Consider the following 24,453-nt stretch of genomic DNA (forward strand, 5'->3'; position numbering starts at 1 on the left):
TTCCAGGTGACAGCTGCAGGGTGATGGTGCAGGCCAGAGCCGGCCATGCAGCAGCAGCAGCCAGTGTGACCATTGAATTCATGAGAGTGAATGTCCTCTAGTAACCCCCAGATGGTCAGAGGCAACTAGGAACTGGAAGGGATTGGAGGGAGGGGGGAGGTGATGTCACTCACCTCGGGATAATCTGGTTTAAGTTGTGGTGTCATTACGTAAAGGCATCATTCGATGGTGTGGACCAACCGTGATTGAATGCTGTCACCGGCTCGACAGTCAGACAACGATAAAAGAGGATACTGTGCAGGATGTGGATGTGGTTTGCATAAATCCAAAATCCCATGTTTAGTAGTTCAAGGTCTAAAAATAGGAAATTTCAATAAACCCTTGTAATCTTGTAAAACCAAATGTCACAATTTCATCATTAACCAACTTTAACGCTCATAATGCTCATTTTAAGTTTATACATTTAAAGATGCGTGCAAAAACCTCCCTGCCTTGCCCTGGGAGCTGCTTTGTGCTTACTGAACGTTGTGACTACAAGTGGTCATTCTTCTCATCCCAGCATACAGGCTGCCAAATTTTGGCCACCTCTGAATAGACTGTGATACAAAGAAACTGTGGTAACTGGAGTGGAACTCATTGGGCCGTTGCCCAATGAATTAATTTCAAAATCTGTCATTATGCTCCAGTTATAGTTTGCCAAAAATGAAATATTTTCTCACAAAGTCATGCATGAGTATTTGGGCTGTATATGATTAGAAGACAGGTTCAGGAGATTTTATGATGTCCCAGTATTCACAGCTGCACACAGACTTGCATTGAGTCACTTTGAAAAGGTAGCAAAGGGAGTGGAGGAACATGCTGGAGAAACAGTGAGAGATAATAGTTTAGTTTGGCCGTTGTGTCCTCAGAGGTTACAGGAAAGCAGCAGGAGTTTCCTCTTTGTGTGGAATCTGTGTCAGTGGAGTAAGCTGACCTGTAGTAACCTCTCTGTGGCTTCATAAGGCAACACAGTGAGAAGATCTGACCATGTATGTCCTCCTCAGTTCAATTGTTTTACATTTTCCCATTCACACAAACCCAGACATATCTCATGTGTGTGAATGAGGTTTGAGTTCAATGAGGTTTGGGTCACTCCTGCAAAAATATAATATGGCAGATAGGAAAGTTTCCCTGCACTTCCCTGGTAAGTTCAACAGTTTCTGGTTACTGATGGAGACTTTTGAGGCCATCTTAACATTGCAATCATAAGCTAATATCCTCTAAAAATAAAATGTAAGCGTAAACAATATAAATGTGTCTTTAATGACTGAATAACTGAAACCAGAAAGTGAAGCTTCATCCTAAAATGACATGAGGATTTATTCAAATAAGTGGATTTTATACTTCATTCAGTACTCAAGTTTTCATGCATTTCATCATAATATAAACAGCTGAGGCCAACACTGCACTGACTTCATCATACTGCCATAAACTGTGACAGAAACTGGACTACACTTTATGTGAGAAATATTGTAGTTGGCACCTTAAGAGAAAAAAGACTAGATTTACAAATGAGACTCTTGAATTGCTTATGTTTTAATGTCAAATGACTAGTATTCACAAGCATAATGAAGGTGTAATTGACAAATGATACATAGTTTGATATTATGTAGAGCAGTTTTCATGGATCAGGGGTGAAACTCATTTTCAGCAAATTTTCCTGTCGTCTATTTCTATTTACAATGAGGTTACTTGAAATACATTTATATAGGATGTTAGCAACACCACTGATGACAAATGTCAGTTATTGGTATTAAATTTCCTTCATTCACCAGTTCAAGTATTTAGTGTTGCCGTTCTCAAAGTTAAGTATGGAAAATATATATTGCTGATATCACAAAAACAAAAATCAACACACATCATGCACATTTCTTTTAAAGGACTATCAGACAAAAATACAGTGCTTCAGATCAATTAAAATTCATGTATTGCACATGTTTACCTGGTTAAGTAACTTTGTTGAAACAATTCAGTTAAAATTGCTTTAAAATAGAAATGTCTGGTTTACTTCAATCTGGTAACTCTGGACTGGACAGTGCATTGTCATTGGGAACAACACCCATCACTCCATCAATTACAGTGAAGGATCTGATTAAAAATCCATAAAACTCCAGCTGTTACAGTACAGTTAATGGATCCTGTGAGTCCGAGGTTCACACACACCATCTATGGACTAAAACAAGCTGTTCTCCTTTATCTAAATAAAAAAGATAAGTGGATTTAGATTTTCATTGATACTGGATTAGTTCCACAAGCTGTAATAACTGTCTTTGGTGCAGCATATGGAGCTAAATGTAAAGATCTGTATGTCGATAACAGCTGGTGCAAGCTGGCTGTTAAACAATGTTACCACTTCACATCTGAGATTATCTATCCATACATGTGATGCTGTCCTCAACGACATAGACTATAATCACACAATGTGCAGATATAATAAAATATGTGTATAGCTATTATTTGCCTATTATTTTGTCTATAATATTAGACTTTACTTAAGCATATTCACGTTACCATGGTCATTCAGGTTTTCAAATAAATGTGGAAAAGAGCTAACTGCTGCAGAGATTTCAAAGTGTTTATGACTGATAACAGTATTTAAAATCAATCTACAATCACGTGGCCCTCGCTGTAAATTACAAATACAAGATATCCATAGAATATAAATCCTGTTTATATTTTGCTGCATTTTAGCACAGTTAATGTAAGATGTCACTACAACACAGTATTGTTCTAAAGTTAACCTGGAAATATTTTCCTAACTTTAACTTTTCTGTCACTTTCTTTGTTTATAAGAACCTGCTCAAAAGGTTTCCAATCCACTGACCAAAGTCAGCGACAGTGCAGTTTTGGTCTGTCAAGGAATTACAGAATAAATCTGATACTTAGTGACCATGAACTCAAACCTCATTCTGAGAGTTCAGGCAATACAATGCGTGTTATTAGCACCAGTGTCAAAATGAGGAGCCGGTGCACACGTCTAGATGGTACGGTTTAATAAGACTTAAAATATCAACATGTTAGGTAGTCAGGTAGTGTTCCACCAGTAAGTTTGGGAGCTCTCATATACAGTGCATGGTCATTCCTTTTGACATGTATTAATTACAACAGACAAAAAAAACAAAAAAACAAAAAAACAAAAAAAAACTAAAAAAACTAAATAAACATCCTCCAAAGGGAATTATTTTCATTAATGCTTTGATTAGTTTTTTGTACCCAGCAAGGGTAGAGGAAAAATGTGTGAGAAACATGTTTCCTTGAGATAAATGAAATATCAGGAATTATGTATGAATACTACAAATGCCCAATCATTGTCCAGAGGGCTCTGAAAGCAGGATAAGCAGAGTGCACAGACTTTAATGTCTATGATACAATGAAGAAAAAAAGCAAAACTAACAAATATGATAAAAATTAATGTACCCCTACTGTACAAACCACTTTTCAAGTAAATGTGGGCTTAGAGGAACTGAACCTCTATCAAGCTTGGATCAGCAGTTGTGGCAGTGTTTGTACCCTGCATAGTTCTAAACTATGTTTCTACTTTTAAAAAACAAACAAAGAAAGCCATTGTGCTGCAGCACAGAGGTTTGATTACGAGGAAAATGAAACGAGCAGTAAATATATTAAAGTATTTTCATAAGGTTGCTGCGATCTAAAATAAATGATCCACAAAGGATAATACAGATTATACCTCTTAAAATATTATATCAACCATTTAAGAGAAATTAAACAAAAATAAATTTAAAAAAAAGTTAAATTAAAATAATGAAAAAGGAATGACACTGGCTGCACGTAGTTTAGTGCGAGAGCTCAACCAAATCTGGAAATAAAGTAAACGGTCCATCACATAAGCCATCCTCTGCCATCAGGGTTTTCTACTGAAGACCAACAGTGAACAGCAGGCTATGTGTCAGCGTGACGTGACCTTGTCATTATCAGTAAATTGACTAAATTGTAAACTGCAGACTAGATTCAAAGTGAAGCTTCAAATCTACAGTGGTGAGAAGGCGTAGAATGGAAACTGGGCCTCATCCTCGTCCACAAAGAAACACTGGAAGTAGGGCATGTCATCTGTGGAGGGAGTCACAGGACAGTACAGTACAATATGCTTCAGTACAGTTGAGTACAACATGTTCCTCGCAACCAGAGAGGAGACCTTGTATAATATTTCAGTTATGTGAAGGGAACATGAACTCACCATCCATAGGAAAGTCTGATACAGCAGACTCTGCTAGGAAATGAGAACATAATGTTACAGTAATCATAAAACTCTCCAGTATTATTGTGAAGTACAGAACTGTAAGGTACCTTTTACTTTTTCCTCTTTGGCAGCTTTCTTCTCTGCAGATTTTTCTGCAACAAAAGATTGTAAATAAAGCATTGACGTATTTTGTAGACTCAGAATCCATCTGATTACAAATCTGATTCAAGATACCTTTCTTTGCAGGCTCCTGTATCTCTTTGAGAACTCTGTCTTCTGTAAATAGAAACAAAAGAGCAATCAAACATTAAATTCAGTTCAGCCCTGAAGGGGAAACTGCAACTGCTGCAAGGATTTTAATATAATTCACACAGACATTTTTCTGATTTCATTATGTTAATGTTCAAGGCTGACTGCACAATGTACCTTTAACTTTCTCTTCTTTGGATGTTTTCTTCTCAACAGTTTTTTCTAAAAAAAAGAAAAAGTTATGAATGAATAATTCAGGTCTACAGTGTACTGTACATTTCTTTTTCCTTTCAAGCGCTGGTTATTCTTTAAGAACTTTGTCCTCGGTGAATAATCAAACTGTTTTGAAATATTGAATGAAAATACAGCCCACCTTAACATCACACAAAAAGTCCAATATGTCAACATGTTTGGGGAAAGACACCTAAAAAAGACTTGTTCGTATAGCTGATTTTGAAGCTTCTGGCTGTTTGTGACACATTTTACATTTTCTCTAATCTAACATCTACTGCAGTAACTTTTTTTATTCATCCTGATTTGTGCTTAATCTGTCAAATCAGTGTAAAGGGCTTGAAGTGTCCAGATATGTTCACACATTTCAACATTCACAACACTCGATGATTGGCCATTGCTTTTATATCTCAACTCTTTGTAGTGGTGACTCATAAAGCAAAACTAAATCTGTGTGGGCTGTGCTTTGCAGATCTACCAACTACAGTTTGCATAAAGTGAAGTATATTTCGAAGGATCACTGTAAAGACACAGCTGTTTGCCCATGACGCTGCAGCAAGGACATCACTCTAAATTTACTGTACATGGCATTTACTACAATATATACATCATCTTATAGACAAAATGCTTCTTTCCTGCCTCTGAGCAATCCAGTCAGAACTTTTACAAACAGATCACTATCATAACAGCCACACACAGGTTTCTACTGAAGCACTACTAATGTACCTTCCTTCACACAGATTGGCTTTACCCTCAGCATGGCTGGATTGTTAGGAAAAACTATTTAAAATCATGCAACTATCCTAAAGAACATTAGCGACAGAAAATACAGATTAGCACCTTTCTGTGAAGTTTTTGCTTTTGGCTTTTGTTTCAGAACAGCTTCTATATTATGAGTAAAAAAGGGAAATGTCACATTTATTCTATTTAGAAGATATGTTTAGAACATGTTTTACATTTCAGCAATGCAGCAATTTGGTTCAATAGGTGTCACCCCTATTTAGTATAAACATGCATCTCTTCCTTTTTCAGATGACGACCTTTCCTTTTTCATTTTATCAACTGGGCATTAAAAAAGATTTCTTCAGTCCAGGAGGTTAAAACAATTATCTTATAGAGACGCATGTTTAAACAAGTTAAAATGTAAATATGACCAAACTAAATACAGTTTTAATAATTCATTTAATAAATGTAATAGTTTTGGGTACTCACAAAGACAAATTCCTTTGAAATCATAATTTAGATCATTTGAATAAGTTAATTATTAATATTTTGCACATCACTATTTTGAGTTGGGTCATTGTCATTATCAGCATTATCACATTGCCAGTACAGAATATCATCAGCACTATATGTTCATAGACTATTTATACAATAAATCAATAATACCTTGAACATGACTGAATTAATGCCACAGAAATACTGCAAGCACTGTCTCTACAGCAGAGGGGTCATTTGCAGAATACCACAAAAAAGCAGCATAAACCACACATGTGTTGCACTGCATACCTTTCCTCCTTCCAGCATGTGTGACTTTTGCCTTTTTAACAGCTGTTAGAATAACACATGATCCTATAAACTCTAATGTATACATGGAGGTGAGAAACCACCAAGAAAATACTGTTGTAAAACTATGGACAAAAAAATGAACAGTGAAATACATCATGAGACGTCAAAAGACCCAGAGACACAAACCTTTTGTGGGAGTCACTGGTTCAGCCTTCTTCTCCTTGAGAACGTCAGCTTTTAAAGCAAATAATAACAACAATAATGTCAGTCGTGTCATTATCTATTACAACTGGTGAATTACTTATCTATATCTGTAGTGTTTCTTATCTACACTATGATGCTTTATCTAAAATATAAACAACATCTGCATACTGACTTATAGCGGTGAAAAAGAATGAATAAATCCATTACATAAAAGATCCTGGATGATATTTGACTGGTAATCTTTGTAACTACCTTTTTTCATCTGTGCAGGTTTGACGTTCTCTTTCGGAGCCACTAAGTCAAAAAGAACATTATAGCTTCAAGATTTGAATTTGTGAATAGATACATTTCATCAAAGAATCTCTTGAGAACTTTAATAGTCATTGTGACAGGTGCTTTTATGGAGTAGACACATACCTAACGGAAGAAGGGACACCCACACACTGTCTTCACTTACTCAGGTGTATCTATCATCAGGTATCTGAAGAAGGTCTTTGACCAAAACGTTGCATTAAAATATCTTTATTGAGTAAGTGAGGGCAGAGTGTGACTGTCCTTTCTTCCTTGAAAATACATACATGAAACTGAATATGCAATAAAAAAATACCCCTTTTGCTAGTCATATAGGAATGTTGGACATACAGATATACATGTTTTGCTTGTTTTAGTAATGGCTGTGTAAACCAAAGACGTACATTTCTTCATTGGCACCACCTTCACTTTCTCCTTTGTTGAAGTGACATTTTTCTTTTGGGATTCTGCTTCTGTAAGAAATAATACATTAGCATGAAATTCAACTGCTTGATTATTTAAACATGAACATAATGGTCAATGAATGACAATCAAGACTGGTTTTGTCTTGAGTGGAGCAAGTTTGATGACACACTAAAACTACAAAGCTATAAGAATCACTCTTTAATCTTACCCCTCTTTGTAAGAACTGGTTTGGGTTTCTGTTTTGAAACCTCAGCTGCTAGAAAAAATAAAAATAAAAACATGATGTTGTATTTATGTATGTATGCAAAGCCAAAACAGCTTGATGTTATGTTTAGTCCTATGAAATTTCAAATGTGTCAAACTGCTCTCTCCTTTAGCACCTTTACTTCTGCCGGAGTTAAATTCATAAAAGCATACATACATAACACAACAAAGGATTTCAGAGGTAACAATGCAACTCGTTAAACATACAAGAAAAAATAATAATGACCTTTCTTTAAAGGCACTATTTTGACCCTCTCTTTCCCCAGAGAAGCATTTCTGGCAGCGCCTGCTTGTCCTGTCAACAGAGATTAGGAAATATAAATACACATACTTGAAGCTTGATATTATATGACATGCACTAGTCATACCTTTTTTCAAGATGACTGGCTCAGGCTTTTCTTTTGGAGCAGCTGCTTCTGTTTTTTAAAAACACAATGTTTATTATAGCTGGCTAGCTCAGCCCCATTATGATAATTCATGATTTTGCTGTTTAACGATCAAAACATAAGCAAAAAGTTTTAGCTTGTAAATAAGTTTATATTACCTTTCTTGGCAGGAGCTGCTTTGGCCTTTTCCTTTGGAAGCTCTGTGTCACAAAATAGGGCACATTAGTATTGTTTTTATCAGTTAATATTAAAAAATTAACATTAAAACCTTTCCCATCATTAATTGAAAACCTTGCCAGCAGTGTATAAAACCTTCTATATTGCGTTTAAACGTTTGTAACCCAGCGTTGCAGCTTGCAGGAAAGACACTATCACATTCTAATGAAGCTTAGTTATAGCTATAGCTGGGTTATTGTACAGTATATTGTACAATAACCTTAGCAGGTGATGATTTTGTCTATGTTATTTCTCATGTCTAAATACGGAATTAATGTAAAAAAGCTGTGCTGTAAGTGAGACAGTCACTAGTTGGGTTAGACTACAGCATTAGTTAGTCTTTGCATTACCAAGTTTTCCAGGTTTACGTTTGATTTTGTATTTTGATTCCTTCTTGGGCTCCTTGTGAGCTGCCACTGGTGAAAAATTGTGACATTCAAAACCCCTTAAGTTTTAGGTTTTACACTAATAAAGATAACTAATCATTATCTGACACTTTCTTAGAACAAACCACCTTTCAGTCAGTGTCAGCAAACTTTAAATTATGCATAATATTTTACCAGAATATGGGTAAGTATATTTCTTAAATTGTCCATTTAAAGTGAGGAAAAATTAGAATATAGACATTTAAACAATTATTAAAATATAGTCATTTAAACAATATAAAAAATTACAATGATTGAACTTCTAGAATTCAGAAAAGCAAATAAAAAATAGGTATATACCTTTCTTTGCAGGTTCTGGTTTGGCTTTCACCTTAGTAACTTCAGGAATCTCTGTTATTGGGAAAAATTTGAAAATATAATCCATTTTGTCATATAAATTACACACATGCATCTACTGTAATTAAAACACTGCATTACCAAAGGAAATAAGAGCATGTAATGGTTGGGGTTATTTTTTTGCTTTGATTTTAGACTCTCTCAAACAATTAAAGGAGAGGGTAATTAATCACTTACTCAGTATCTTTTTAGGGGTTACTACTACTGGAACCTCAGGCTGCAATTTCCAGTCACATTTTGATGTTTATTTGGAGTCAGATATGTTCATCATCAAACATACTGCTGCTTTGAGTTGACATTTGGTTACATTATTACTTACCTGATTTTGTAACATTCACATGTTCCTTTTTCAGGACAGGGACTTCATGCTTTTTAGCAGCTCTCAGCACCTTTGCAGGCTTCTTGGGTTCAACAGCTGGAAAAGAAGGGAAAACAGATAATGTCATGAATTCAGTATCACAATGGATTTCAGAGTTATTCAACTTTATACTATTTTATGTCTTTTAATTTAGAAACCGTAGATGGATTTGAGTGTCACTTTCGTTGTTTGTTGCTTTAATCCTGCTAAATGAAGCACTTTGGGACGCGTATCTGTATAAAAGGGTGTGTGTATGTGTGTGTGTGTGTGTGTGTGTGTGTGTGTGTGTGTATGTGTGTGTGTGGGAGGGGCGGCTTCTGTTCCTATGTCCTATTGGCCTTTCTTACAAAACCTTATTAATGAAAAGATGTATCACTGTAGTATTTTGTTGCTTTGGCGGCCCCATCAGTACAATTTTGGCATCTAAAACCAACAATGATTGCAGGAACCATGAGTGAAACAATATCAGTCAGATGCTGTATTTGCTCATCTGTTCACTCCTTTTAAGACTTTTTGCTGTGGTGCTGTCATACTGTTCCCTTGTTTGCAATTGAATGGCATTAACATGTCATTTTGAGCTCTTTAACAAGCATTTGTTCTTTTTAACAATCATTTGTTGCTGCATGAGGTTGCTTGTTATTTTATCTCAATTTAGCTGGGTGTAAGCTATGTCACTGCAAATTCTTCAAAAACTGAACATAATGCTAAAACATGCTTTTACATGTTGTCTCACCTGCTTTTGTAACATTAAGATGTTCCTTCTTCAGGACAGATGCGACCTCCTTTTTGACTACTGTAATCCTCCTTGTAGCCTTTTGGGGTCTATCTTCTGAAATACAAAGAATAGGCTGAAACAAGTTTCACATAAATTATATGGTAAAACATAAATATATCCCTCATTCATCAATGGACTCATGTCAATCTGTTTAGCTGTGTTTTTCTCAAGTCTGACCCTCTCTTTTGTGCCCATTAAGAGTAACATCAAAAGCACAATGACTAATTACAATACTTCTATTGTTATGAAAACTGTATTAATTACCTGTCTTAGTGTCTGTCTTCTTTCTGGGTTCTTTGTCTTCTTTGTGAGTCTTCTTGATTTCTTTCTCCTCTTTAGAAGGTTTTGTTGGTTCAGTTTCCTCCTTTGAGATCTTCTTTGGTTCCTTTTCTTCTTTTGGAACCTTTTTGACCTCTACTTTAGAAACTTTCTTTTCCTTGGACAGTTCCTCTCTGTCTTCTTTAGACAGCTTCTTTGGTTCTGTCTCTTTTTTGGTAGACAATTTTCTTTCTTCTTCCTCCTTTCTAGATTGTTTCAAAGGTTCTTTTTCTTCTTTAGAAGGTTTCTCTGGTTTGTGTTTTTCTTCAGAGGGCTTCTTTGGTACTACATGTTTCTTTTCTGCCTCTTTCACCTCTTTATGAGGCTTAGTTGGTTGTTTTTTCTCTTTGGAGATCATTTCTGGTTCTTTTGGAGGTTTTGTTACTTCTTTCTCTTCTTTTGGAGGCTTTGTTACTTCTTTGGCCTTCTTTGGTGTTTTTTCTGGTTCTTTATCTTCTTTTGAGGGTGTCTTTGGGTCTTTCTCTTTTGGAGGCAGTATTTCTTCCTCCTTTTCTTTGAGATGCTTTTTGAGTTCTACCTTTTTAGTTGATTTTTTCTCTTTTTGGTGGGTTTTTTCCTCCACAGAAAGCTTCTTCATTTCTTTCTTTTCCTCCTTCTCATCTTTCTTGGATGGTATCTTTGCTTCTTTGTCCTCCACATGTTTCTTCTCCTTTGTCTCTTCCTTAGAAGGACTCTTGTCCTCCCTCTCTTTCTTAGAAAGTGTCACATGTTTCTTTTCTTTTGACAGGTGTTCAACGTCTTTCGCTTTTGTAATATTTTTAATTTCTGATGATTTCAAGAGTACCTGTTCTTTTAGAGGTTTCTTCACTTCTTTCTTGTCTTTGAGATGTTCCTTGACTTCCTTCTCTTCTTTGTGTGGCTTCTTGACTTCTTTCTCCTCTTTGGGTGGTTTAATGTCTTCTCTCTTTTCTTTGAGGTGTTTCTTAATATCTGTCTCTTCTTTATGTGGTTTATCTACTTTCTCTTCTTTGAGAGGTTTCTTGTCCTTGTCTTCTTTTAGAGGTTTCTTGACTTCTTTCTCATGTTTAGGAGCTTTTTTCTCCTCTTTCTCTTCTTTGGGTGGTTTCTTCACTTCTATGTCTTCCCTAGGTGGTTTCTTGACTCCTTTCTCTTCTTTGGCAAGTTTCTTGATTTCTTTCTCTTCTTTATGTGGTTTCTTGATTTCTTTCTCTTCTTTTGGAGGTTTCTTGACTTCTTTCTCTTCTTTGGGAGGTTTCTTGATTTCTTTTTCTTCTTTGTGTGGTTCCTTGGCTTCTTTTTCCTCTTTGTGGGATTTCTTGGCTTCCTTCTCTTCTTTATGTGGTTTCTTGACTTCTTTCTCCTCTTTGGGAAGTATCTTGACTTCCTTTTCTTCTTTGTGAGGTTTCTTGGCTTCCTTCTCTTCTTTGGGAAGTATCTTGACTTCCTTTTCTTCTTTGTGAGGTTTCTTGGCTTCCTTCTCTTCTTTGGGATGTATTTTGACTTCTTTCTCTTCTGTGGAAGGTTTCTTAGCTTCCTTCTCTTCTTTGGGAAGTATCTTGACTTCCTTTTCTTCTTTGTGAGGTTTCTTAGCTTCCTTCTCTTCTTTGGGATGTATTTTGACTTCTTTCTCTTCTTTGTGAGGTTTCTTGGCTTCCTTCTCTTCTTTGGGATGTATTTTGACTTCTTTCTCTTCTTTGTGAGGTTTCTTGGCTTCCTTCTCTTCTTTGGGATGTATTTTGACTTCTTTCTCTTCTTTGTGAGGTTTCTTGGCTTCCTTCTCTTCTTTGGGATGTATTTTGACTTCTTTCTCTTCTTTGGGAGGTTTCTTGAGTTCTTTCACTTCTTTGGGATGTATTTTGACTTCTTTCTCTTCTTTGGGAGATTTCTTGAGTTCTTTCTCTTCTTTGGGATGTATTTTGACTTCTTTCTCTTCTTTAGGAGGTTTCTTGGCTTCCTTCTCTTCTTTGGGGTGTATTTTGACTTCTTTCTCTTCTTTGGGATGTATTTTGACTTCTTTCTCTTCTTTGTGAGGTTTCTTGGCTTCCTTCTCTTCTTTGGGATGTATTTTGATTTCTTTCTCTTCTTTGTGAGGTTTTTTAGCTTCCCTCTCTTCTTTGGGATGTATTTTGACTTCTTTCTCTTCTTTGTGAGGTTTCTTGGCTTCCTTCTCTTCTTCGGGATGTATTTTTACTTCTTTCTCTTCTTTGTGAGGTTTCTTGGCTTCCTTCTCTTCTTTGGGATGTATTTTGACTTCTTTCTCTTCTTTGTGAGGTTTCTTAGCTTCCTTCTCTTCTTTGGGATGTATTTTGACTTCTTTCTCTTCTTTGTGAGGTTTCTTGGCTTCCTTCTCTTCTTTGGGATGCATTTTTACTTCTTTCTCTTCTTTGTGAGGTTTCTTAGCTTCCTTCTCTTCTTTGGGATGCATTTTTACTTCTTTCTCTTCTTTGTGAGGTTTCTTAGCTTCCTTCTCTTCTTTGGGATGTATTTTGACTTCCTTCTCTTCTTTGTGAGGTTTCTTGGCTTCCTTCTCTTCTTTGTGATGTATTTTGACTTCTTTCTCTTCTTTGGGAGGTTTCTTGGCTTCCTTCTCTTCTTTGGGATGTATTTTTACTTCTTTCTCTTCTTTGGGATGTATTTTGACTTCTTTCTCTTCTTTGTGATGTTTCTTGGCTTCCTTTTCTTCTTTGGTATGTTTCTTGAGTTCTCTGTCCTCTTTGGAAGTTTCCTTGACCTCTTTCTCCTCTTTGTGAGGTTTCTTGACTTCTTTCTCTTCTTTAGGTGGTTTCTTGAATTCTTTCTCCTGTTTGGGAGGTTTCTTGGCTTCTTTCTCCTCCTTTGGATGCATTTCTTTCTTCTCTTCTTTAGAGGGTTTCACTTCTATCTTTTCCTTGGAAGATTTTGTCAATTTTTTCTCTTCAGATTTTGGTACCTCTTTCTTTTCCTTAGAAGGTTTCTTTAATTCTTTCTCCTCTTTGGTGGGTTTTGTCGCTTTTTGTTCCTCTTTAGAAGGCTTAGGTTCTTTCTTCTTATGGGCTTCTTCTATAAGCAATTAAGAAAGTGTAATTTACATAGCTGTAAAGGTCTAACATTGAATGCAACCTATTAAGTCACCTGTTATCAAGTGACCAAGCTGTTTAGAGAAACTGATTACAAAGTTTACAAATCGATATTTGAACAATATTTTATTATTACAGATCATCATCTCAACATTATGTGTAATTACCTTTGGGCTTCTCTGGTATCTTCTCAATGGGTTTTTCCTCAGGTTTGGCCTTCTTTGGCTTTTCTTCTTTTGGCTTTATCTCAATTTTGGTTATTTTCTCTTTTTTCTCCTTTTCAGTTTCTGTGGCTTTGAGGACTGTATACAACAATACATTTTCTTAAGAAAAAACATCAGGTGTTCATATAGTGTGCATATAGTACATTCTTGTTTTCACAAAATGATACCAAATCAGATAATTAAAAACCCCATTAAGAAACATGAACACACCTTATGAAGCAGGGATTTGAGTTTGAAGAATATTACCTTTTATACGAGCATATCTAACTTCTTTTATAATGTGTTATTCATTTGCGTCTTTGAGAACTGAATGATATCATGCAAAGATATATAAAAATATACAGTATTTATCATCAGCATCATGCTTGCATAAGCACAAAAACACTACCACTATAAGCACTACTGAGCTAATAACACTCTAATCAACACACCACAAGCTAGATGATGTTCAATAGGTAGATCTGTACAAAAAAAGGAAGGATATATATGGTTATTCAGTGACAATAGCTGCAGAGAGCAGTCAGGACAACAGTACATCAATATGTTGACTAATGTCCTCATCCAGACATCTAGTCTTTCTCTGTACAAATGACTCCAACTCCAGCTAAGGGCAATAACTGCTCTAAACAAGGAACATATTAGCACCTCGGAAAATAGATCTGTCTTCACTGAGTCATCAGAAAGAAAGAAAAAAGTGCAGTTAAAGGAACTGTAATTCACAGTACTGTAATAGTCTGAAGATCCTCTTTCCAATGAGATATTCACACCTAACTCAGGATGAGTTTCTGATCTAAATAAAACTTTACTTGACCTCATTGTGTCCATCTTTATTTGCTTTTCAATTAAAACTGTAATTCATCTATTGAATAGATTCAATTAAATTAAGATCCATAACATATGTTAAATAAGAGGATAAATGCAGTTTAATTACTGTGTGTCTAGTAGAGACAGGTCAGGGATATAAAATCATTTTTTTAGGGTGGGAGTGGAAGCTATCTGATGTACTAGAGCAAGGAGGATTAATATTCCCACAGGGGTGTGGAGTATATTACATATCTGAACCATGTGAGCTCTCACGCCTGAAGGTGCATTCAGACTAAATGCAAATCAAAGTTTAGAGGCAATACAAGGCAAAGACATGAGTGGACAAGACTAGTCCAGTATTCCCTCTGAAAGCTCAAACTGATGTGAAGAAATGTCCAGGCAGGTATTTACTACCTCAATTCAAGCAATACATGTGCCTGAGGTTTTGTACCCACAAATATTTCTACAAAGAAGAAAAGGAAGGAGTGTTGAAGGAAAATAACAGAAGGAACTGGAGTTACTGGTGAATTGAAAATAGTCACACCAATATAGCGCAGAAGTTGCTAGCTTGCTAACATTACAGCTCAAATCAGAACATAATATTTAGGACAAAAGTCCAGCGGTCAAATTTGCGTAAACCCCCCACAAAGAAATTCGCTCTCATATTCAATCTGAACATATCTTGTAATAAACAAAAACAAACTCCTATTTTACCCATCAGTGAACACTGACTGGATTCATAATGTTAAACCCAGTCTGGCATTACCCAAAAACCACAAGTATAGGGAAACAGTTAGACTTCCAACAACTCCAATTTCTTAATTGACTGTATCCTTTATCCTTTAAAGACAATATGACATTGTGAACATCTGGAAACCATATGAGGACAGGACTTTTGAGTTGAACTGTTGTAGCTTTGCAGTTTAACTATATTTTCATCTTATGCTAAACTAGGCTATGCACACCCATGACCTTCCTGTACTGGACACACAGATATTAAATTGGTAAATTGTCTGTCTCAAAAAGAACTTCCTGGAAAGGGGGAATATTTATTTCATCTGTAATAAGCCTGACAATTTTATCATGCAAACTCTCCTGGTTTAAAATTGTGTTGTGCTTGGTGATTATTATTAGTAGCTACCGTCATGAAAAACAAACACAATTTTAACAATAAAACACTGAAATTGAAATATGAAACATGTTACATCAACCACTGAACAAACAATTGTTAGGCCCTAACAACTTTAGTTTAGATTTAGTACAGACAAAACCATTCATTATGTTGCAAAATGTTAAGAAATTGTATGATAAAACTGTACAATGTCATTCCACATTACATTTTCCAGTCACAATTCACAAACATTTTCATTACCAGATAATGAAAAAATGATGAAAAATATGTGATGATAATGGTAAAGAGTGTTGTACCTTTGTCATGTTGTTTGTGTTCTTCTTTGTTAGCAGCTTTGGATCCGACTCTTCTGACTCTTTCAGTGGGAATATGAACCTTCTTCTTTCGTTTAGGTTCAGTTTTCCCGCTCTCACTGTTGTTGTTGTTCTCATCATGATAGTCAATGATGTCATTGTATTCGTCTTGGTCGTTAACAGGTGGTGAAGTCATCATTTCCTCTTCCTCTTCATCCTCATCATCAGATTCCGATACTAAACTGTCATTGTCAAGTTTTTCAGCCGACAGAATTTCAAGATCGAGTTGTTGGACTGATGGTTCTCTTTCTTCATTTTCATCTTCGTCATTGACCTCCTTTTCTGCTTGCTCCTCTTCTTCCACCACTTTATCATCTTCCTCTTCCAGAGCCTGATCATCTTGATCAGTTTTTACATATTGATCTTTGAAATCAGTATCTTCATCACCAGGTAGATCTTTTTCTTTGTCATCTTCATGATCATAATCTAGGGTCTCCATGACTTTATCAGAGATGTCAGTAGCTGCTTCAATCTCGTCCTCCTCCGTCTCTCCAACATGTTCTTTTGTTGTTGCCTCCTCCTTCTCCTCCTCATCTTCAACCACATATTCAGTTTTTATCTCCTCATCCTCATCTTGTAACAAGGCTCCACCTGTTTTGGTCTCCTCCTCCTCCCCCTCTTCTTCATCCTGCTCATCTACAACCACATCTTCTGTTTTTGTCTCCTCCTCCTTCTCTTCCTCCTCCTTATCGTGTTCCAAAATGTCTACAAATTTGGTGACCTCCTCCTCTTCCACTTCTTCTACCAAATCTTCTTGAGTTTTGGTCTCCTCCTCCCCATCTTCCTCCTCCTCTTCATATTCACTAATAGTCTCCTCCTCTTCATATTCACTAATGGTCTCCTCCTCTTCATATTCACTAATGGTCTCCTCCTCTTCATATTCACTAATAGTCTCCTCTTCTTCTTTCAGCTCAACCTCATCCTTGTCTTCTACATCTTTTGTTTTGGTCTCCTTCTCCTCTTCCTCTTCCTCCTCGTCCTCCTCCATGTCCTCATTGTCTTCTACCACCTCATCTTCTGTTTTTGTGTCCTCCTCCAGTTCCTCCCCTGAATCTTCTGCCAAATCTTCATCAGATTTGGCCTCATCATCCTCATCTTCTGCCACCTCTTCTTCTGTTTTTGTGTCCTCCTCAAGTTCCTCCTCTTCATCCTCTGTTTCATTATCTCCTTCTTGATCTTTGTCATCATCCTCTGTTTTTAAGTCCTCCTCCTCCTCTTCTGTGTGAATGCTTCCCTCTTCTTTCTCCTCCTCCTGCCCTTCCTCCTCTTCCATGTGTCCTGCATCCCCCTCTAATTTAATCTCGTCTTTCTCCTCCTCTTCTTCAGCATCCACCTCTTTTGCCTCGTCCTGTTTCTCCTCTTCATCGTCAGCAGCATCAAGGATTCCCTCATCTTTCAGTGATGGTTCAAGTTCTGTTTCTTCAAGGCTGGCATGTTTCACTAGTGATGTGATAGCAACAGATTTAATCTCTCTTTCATTTCAATCTTTAATCTGAGAAATGAATATAACTACTGAAGAAAAATCATGTGAATACCATCATCTTCCTCTGCCTCTTTGCCATCGACTTCAGCTGGAACCTCAGCCTCCTCCTCTATCTCCTCCTCCTCCATCTTTGAGTCTGGGGCTTCATTTATCTCCGGAGCAGGAACAGCTTCATCTTTGGCTGCATGCATGATCTCTGTAACTGTATCATTAACTAATGTGACCTCTTTTAATAGCTCTTCACATCTTTGCCTTTTTAAAAGTGGGTCCAAACTTGTTTTAAGGTACTAAGGGACTTTGATGGAGTGAAATGGGGGACACATTTGTAACATAATATAGTATGCACCACATGCTGCAGTTAGCAACCTACCCCACTTGGTAATTAACATTTTGATTTAATTGAACTTATATTTAGCACCTTTGAATACCGTGAAAAGCACTCTATAAATAAAATGTAGTTGTTATTATTATTATTATTACTATTATTATTATTATCATTATTATTATTATTATTATTATTACTATTATTATTATTATCATCATTATTAATAATAATCTCAGCGCTAACTTTCAAACCATGTGGTGTAAACTTGTATGAATTCATGCACAGATCAAATGTAGTTCAGAACAAACATGATGTATCACAGATGTTTAAATTGTTTTACATACAGATGAAAATCACTCACTCGGTCGGTCGTACAGAAGATGCTTGGACAATGCAGGAGGAGGACACAGAGGAGTGCAACTCCAAAGGACACATTTTCATGCTCATTATTATACAGAAAATCCTCATCACTTAACAACTTCATGGCAACACCCATTTCAAATGAATGCAGTTTTATTCTGTATATTCAAAGACATGTCAGTGTTACAAAGGGAGTGAGTGATGTAGTAATAAACCCATAACAACTTGGTTGCATAGAAATATTTAATCAAATACAATTTTACTGTAGTTGTAATGCATATTTTTTCATGCAATAAGATATTTTAATTATTGAATTAATTTAAAGTGCAACAAGGAGTTTATTCAAACAAGACTGGCATCCAGTTTCATAGTAGGCACACAAGTCATACTTCAAAAGAAGATGTAAGAAAAACTTAAAAAAATTTTAAAAGAAGAAAAATTTAAAAAACTCATGCAGAATAAACACCCAACAAGTCTATGCACACATTTGCTGCCAACACGTATTGCACCTGTCCGCAGTAAACACAAATAGTGTACATGTGTATTTTCTTACCTTCCTCAAGAGGTGGCAGAAATTCACCTATATTTCAGAGATAATGATAGTAAATACAATTAGCTTGAAAGATCTTTTTTTGTGTGACAGCAAAGAAAAACAGAAAAATATAATCAGCACTTACCTTTCCGTCTGATCAAATTAATATCAGATGGAGAAATTTCATCTAAATAAAGAGGAAAAAAGCTTTAGTGTGATAGTGGTTAACTGAGACATATATAAGATTAAGATGGTTCTAGGTGTATTCAATTTATAATAAAAAAGTGAAACCTTTTTCAGTTACTATATTTACAGCTGGCATGGCAACAGGTTCACCTAAATCAATAGAGAAAGAAGGAAAATGTAAGTTTTTAGTTCCAATTTTATTTGTGATCATTTCTGCAAGTATAATAGCATCTCTGTATCACCAGTGCAAACATACCTTGATCACCAACGATCATACTTGACATATAAGCCACGAACAAATCTTTCTTGTCTGTAAACTCCAACACAGCATCTTCAACAACCTTCATGGGGTCAATGGACACTTCAGGCAAGATCCCTGAAACATCAATAGGCCACACAGTGAGTAAAAGCTCTTCAAAGTATTTCTGACACTGAAGATGTGGCTGGTATGTTCATTTTATTAAAACAAACCTTGTTCACCCATCAGCAATGTGGAGAAGTAGCTCACAAGCATGCCAATCTGTTCTGTGGTAATTTCTAGTGTTCTCTTCAGGACTGCAGTAGGACTGAATCCCACAATATCCTGGATAGCTGATCAACAGAGCAGAAGAAGTCAAGTCAAGGCAATTATTTTCATGACTTCAAACTATTTAACATTTTTTTGTTATATCAACATTTATAAGACAATTAAGGATTTATCATTACTACAACAAGCTTCTAGTACAAATTAGTTAACATTCACCCTTTTAAATCTGTATTTTAGCAACCGATTTTAGTCCAATTTAGACTGTAATGTCCATTACAAACATGGTATATAATTTACATATTGCACCACAAGTAATCCAAAGGTAATAATATGAAGCAGGTACCTTTTATTATATCCAGGATGCTGTCTAAAATGAAACAGAGCATGTCCTGGATGTAGCCCATTATTCCACTCACAGTGCCATTTGTAACACTGAAGACATTTCTGCCAATTACCACAGGGTCAATGAAGCTTACGTCAATGATTCCTGAGAAGAAACAAACAAACAAATAAGTACAGAGAACAGATATGTACAAAAAATAATAAAGCATTAAATAGTGGTTTTAAGATGTTAAGAGGTTACAGATTAAAGAAAATGTTAAGTACCTTTCACTACATCCAGAATAGTGTCTAAAATGGCACAAAGCACATCTTGGATGCAGCCCACTACTCCACACATGAACTCATTAGTAACACTGAAGACACCTCTGCCTATTACCACAGGGTCAATGTAGCTAAGGTCAATTTTTCCTGAGAAAAGCATAGACATTTGTGAAGGACAAACAAAAAAACATGGACTAATACTTAAAGCAGGTAAGTGCAACATAAAACCAATTATTGAAGCAGCTTGCTTAAAGTCAGTGATTAGTCTTTTACTCAAGTAATTAACATAATTATTGCCTGGGTTCTAAACAGGGAAGGCAAATAAAATTGTATATTCAAATATAGATTACAAACCTGCACTTATATCCAATATAGTATCAACTATAGTATCCACAATTGCACAAAGTGTGTCCCTGAAGGATCCCACCACTCCACATATGAGGTCATTAGTGGAGTGGAAAGCTTGTCTACCAATCACTACAGGGTCAATGTAGCTGAGGTAGAAGTTTCCTGGATTTTGGAGAGAGATTTTTAGAGACATGGGTTGATCACATTTATATAACAGTGTCCTTTTATCTGAAAACTTGCATACTTGTTTCAGTATTAGCGTCGTTTCATACCTTCCTCATCTGAGAAATATTGTACAAATCCATCTTTTACTTCTGCTATTTCCTCGGCCGCATACGTGGCAGCAGACATGGGGTCACTTAAATCAGGCGCACATTCTAGGGGCCCAGAAATGAGAGTAATGTGTTACAGTTCTTGCTATTAGACATAACAAAATGTGTAATGCATGCTAGTTCACTTCTGTACCTTGAAACTTATTGAGCAGACTGGATACTTCGTCAACAGCATCGTTTACAGCTTGTACAGGGTCCGTAATAATTTGCTGAATGTCTAAGAGAAGCCACAAACAGACAAACTGATAAGTCTGCATGTCTGATGACTAAAAAGAAAACTTTTCTGTCAGGTATTACCAAACTTAACTTACCAGGGACTGCCTTGTACTCCACAAAGTCAAACATCACCACTCCCACCACCACCCAGGACAGCAGTGCAGCCAAGGCGATCAGCAGCTCCACAGACACTCTCAGCTTATTGAGGAGCCCCAGACCATTGGTTTTCACAGAGCCCGTCTGTGGTGCAGCTGCTGCATTGGGCCCACTGGCTGCAGATGAGGGGATGGATTTGGCCTCTTTATGTGGAAAAACAAAAACAATGCTTAAGTCACTTTAATCATCAAGACAGACCTGTTTTGGTCAAAGTATTGATGGTTATGACATCTCTGCACAGGAACAAGTTGTCATTATTTAGTGTTTAATGTATCCTTGTTGTATGTTTGGTTTATCCTTTTACAGTCAGTCTGACTGAATGGCAGGGCAGATATATAGGCTGACATTAGCTTATAAGAAATGTATTAGTAGGTAAGTAATGAGAAACTGCTCTAAATTAATGACAAAGATATATTTGTTGAAATTACGTAGTTTGTCCTTATTTTTCAAATGTAAAGGTCCACTCAGTACCTTCTTCTGTCAATACTCTTTAAAAAAGTAATTTAAGAGTTCCTGTTGACAAATGCTTTTTATATCACGTTTATGTCACTTCAGTCTGGCTCTTGAAAATATGCTCTTACAAAAGCTTCTTTTTGCTAAACACAAAATTCCTAAGCACTTAATTTCCATTTCCATTTTGATGAAAAGTTAACAGAAGATCCTTGTATGATGTTTCTAGGGCTGCAACTAAGGATTTGTTTCATTATTGATTAATCTGATGATTATTTTCTTAATTAATAATTTTGTCTACAAAATGTCAGAAAATAGTGAATAATGCCTGTTGTAACTTCTTAGAGATGAATGTGATGTCTTCAAATGAAAAGTTTTGCCAGAAATCTGAAGATATATTGGGTTTACTGTCATGTATGACACAAAAAACCTTCAATTTGTCACATTTGACATCCATGTTCTCTGTACTGTATGAAGCCCTGACAGGTGAGGGCTATTTTCTGTTTGATCAAAGGATTTAAAACATTACCAGGATGACACAGTGTGGTTTATGGATTATGTGAATTGACTGTTTCTTTTCAGACAGCCAAACCTTATTTGATATTTTGGTTGTATTCAGATTAGAGGTTAAAATGAGTTCAGCAGGACTCGTCTGTCAGCCTCATTTCATCAGATAGGTTTTCCAAACAAATATTTATATCATCCACATATGTTGCATGTGCAGTTTCTAATGATGTCCTAACCATAACTGACTGTTGAGCTTTCCAGCTTTTCCAGCTTTGACCAGGTGCCAAGGTGTTAGAGCTACATTCCAGCTGTGAATGAGCTCTAAGCATGCCCAGCCCATGATTCACTTCCTCATATACAAGTGCTGCTGTGAAAAAACCCTCAAAACAGCTTCCTCACTCAACTGAACTATTCAGGACAGACAGGTGGTGTCACTATTTCAACACAAATTTGTTCTGCAGGGGAACTGCCTGTTTTTTTAAATCAAGAACTGAAGCTTCATCAAACAAATGATTTGTTTGCAAGATGTCATTTGCTTATGCATATTATATAAGAAGAATTCTTTTAAAAGGCAAAAACAAAGTTTTTGGAACACTGGAGATCATCAGCAGCAACAGTCATGTTTCTCATGTCACAGGAGAGCAGTGCTAATACTCTGGCTACATGATATCCTGTATTTATAGCAACCAACTTTCCACACATATTCCTAAAACGGCGCACCCAATCAAAACATTGACATTTATTTATTACATATTGTTCATACTTATTGTTTGAGATTTTTGCCCAGTAGAAGTGCTGTTAATTTATAACAATCCTACCTTCAGCCATGATGATGTGGAGACTATTTCAGCTATAATCCTTTGTGTTGGGGGTCTCCTCATGCAGAACTGACTGGAAACTCACAGCTCCAGTAAATCCAGTCAGTATCCACTTGTCAGTTAAACAGAGTCCCAGTTAGTAAATTATTCCATTTCCACTTAGTGATCACAGTCTTGTTTCCTGACCCATGTAAGCCACAGGCCAAACTTCACCAAGAAAAAAAGAAAATGGAAACTAAAATACAAATGTAATTTTGGGGAATTTGGAGCTGCCAGCGAGGCAGCATTGCAGAGGGGGGTCTGGGGACGGTGGAGCAAATAAAAGCAAGGCAGGGGAGGAAAGAGCCAAGCTAAGCACAGAGATGGGTAGGGTGACGGGGAACAGACAGAATATCCCTCCTAGTGTTATTGGTGCCTCACATGGGTATAGGTCAGGGCAGAGCACAGGCAGGCTACAAGGTAACATTATCCCCCCAGAAGGTCTGGGTTATTCTTAGCTGATCTCTGCCCACCAGCCGCACTGGCAGGCCTTTTTTGGCGGTTGAAGGGGTGTGTGTAAGATCAGTTGGCTGAGCTGAGCCCCGCTACTGGTGGGCCACTAATCTGCAATCTGCTCCCAAACTGGAACAAATCAGGTGACCAAGACGAGGAATGGACAACACTACAGGTGAAAATTGTCCTTTACTTTAAGCACCAACCTATAAACAGTCAGTGTTTCGTCTTCCTACTGGCACTGATGATAATATAGATCAGTGGTTCCCAACCTTTTTCTTGAGGGACCCATATTTTTACCATTGTAAACTTTGGTGACCCCCTAATATCTGCAAGATACCTGTGTAAAATGAGTAATATATAAATGTCCGAACTGATTATTTTCTTATTATTATTAACACAGTTTCTGTTTTATGATTTCCTTGTCCTTTTTATTTCACTATCATGTGTGTGTGTGTGTGTGTGTGTGTGTGTGTGTGTGTGTGTGTGTGTGTGTGTGTGTGTTCTATGATGCTGAAAAGGATTGACATGATTATTTTCTCAGCTTACATGTTAATGAAATGCTTAGAGACATTAAATATGTGGCAAAACATAAGTTGGATAAACTGCCTATTTTTAAATCCCATTTTAAATGTAGTTTATAAATACATTTTAGTTGAGTTGAGGAGGCTATATATTATATCTGTGACACAATTAGACATCAAAGGAACAACATTATAAGAGGGAGGAAGCCATTTGACAGCCTACTTAGTGAACTTAGGAGTGGCAGTTTTCTCAGTTACTGGCTCTTGTGTTTCCTATTATCATTCATTTTGTTGGATCTTTGGCGCCCCCCCAGGTTTGGGAATGATGACAGATTACCTTATTTTGTTCAGGGTTTTTTAATTTACTCATTACTTTCTTTTTTTCAGATAACTTCTCATGGTTGGTTTCATTTGGCATCTTTCAAACATACATTTTGAAAATTAGAAATGAATTCATCAATGAACCAATGAATGCTCGCACCAATGAATGCTTGCAATGTGTCAACAGCACCCTCCTGAGCAACTTACTGCACCCTGCAAGGGTTTGAACTAGTGCTCTATTACTTATACAGCATGTTTGAGAAACTGTTCAAAGCTAATCCAGTAAAAACCAGACAAGTAATATTTTCATTTGAAGGCAATTTTAAAAACATTTTATGAACAGTAGGTACAGGTCAACAGACACGAAATAAACACCTTTAAACTTACTGTACATTAGGTGCAACATGCCTTTGAACATCAGCTGTTATTAACTTATATACATCCCAAAATACACAAGTTGTATGATACTCCAAAAGA

General features: G+C 36.4%; 1 protein-coding gene and 3 long non-coding RNA genes across 4 annotated transcripts; all 4 read right to left on the reverse strand.

The window, feature by feature from the left end:
- Positions 1–3,796: 3,796 nt before the first annotated feature.
- LOC128375546 (uncharacterized) lies at positions 3,797–4,364 on the reverse strand. Its single transcript, XR_008323085.1, has 3 exons — positions 4,352–4,364; positions 4,235–4,267; positions 3,797–4,107 (listed from the first exon to the last, which is right to left on the reverse strand). It is a non-coding gene; the product is annotated as an uncharacterized LOC128375546 (long non-coding RNA).
- A 3,139-nt stretch (positions 4,365–7,503) lies between these two features.
- On the reverse strand, positions 7,504–10,604 carry LOC128374912 (uncharacterized). The gene is made up of 8 exons (XM_053335132.1): positions 10,193–10,604; positions 9,887–9,982; positions 9,115–9,210; positions 8,739–8,789; positions 7,956–7,997; positions 7,780–7,827; positions 7,638–7,706; positions 7,504–7,535 (listed from the first exon to the last, which is right to left on the reverse strand). Exons 1-8 carry the CDS (start codon positions 10,602–10,604, stop codon positions 7,504–7,506), a joined length of 846 nt encoding a protein of 281 aa, XP_053191107.1.
- Positions 10,605–13,191: 2,587 nt separating this feature from the next.
- Positions 13,192–15,756, reverse strand: LOC128375545 (uncharacterized). The gene is made up of 3 exons (XR_008323084.1): positions 15,741–15,756; positions 13,452–13,586; positions 13,192–13,267 (listed from the first exon to the last, which is right to left on the reverse strand). It is a non-coding gene; the product is annotated as an uncharacterized LOC128375545 (long non-coding RNA).
- Positions 15,757–20,467: 4,711 nt separating this feature from the next.
- LOC128375544 (uncharacterized) lies at positions 20,468–20,843 on the reverse strand. The gene is made up of 3 exons (XR_008323083.1): positions 20,804–20,843; positions 20,626–20,709; positions 20,468–20,537 (listed from the first exon to the last, which is right to left on the reverse strand). It is a non-coding gene; the product is annotated as an uncharacterized LOC128375544 (long non-coding RNA).
- Positions 20,844–24,453: the final 3,610 nt, after the last annotated feature.

This window comes from Scomber japonicus, chromosome 16 (assembly GCF_027409825.1).
Source record: "Scomber japonicus isolate fScoJap1 chromosome 16, fScoJap1.pri, whole genome shotgun sequence".
Classification (NCBI taxonomy): domain Eukaryota; kingdom Metazoa; phylum Chordata; class Actinopteri; order Scombriformes; family Scombridae; genus Scomber; species Scomber japonicus.

Excerpts from the sequence above, each read along its gene's own strand:
- LOC128374912 (XM_053335132.1), bottom strand. The coding sequence starts at position 10,604 with ATGATCTCCAAAGAGAAAAAACAACCAACTAAGCCTCATAAAGAGGTG. Across the intron at positions 9,983-10,192 it reads GAAGACAGACACTAAGACAG|AAGATAGACCCCAAAAGGCT; the intron begins GTAATTAATACA and ends TTTGTATTTCAG. Across the intron at positions 7,707-7,779 it reads GCCAGTCATCTTGAAAAAAG|GACAAGCAGGCGCTGCCAGA; the intron begins GTATGACTAGTG and ends CTCTGTTGACAG.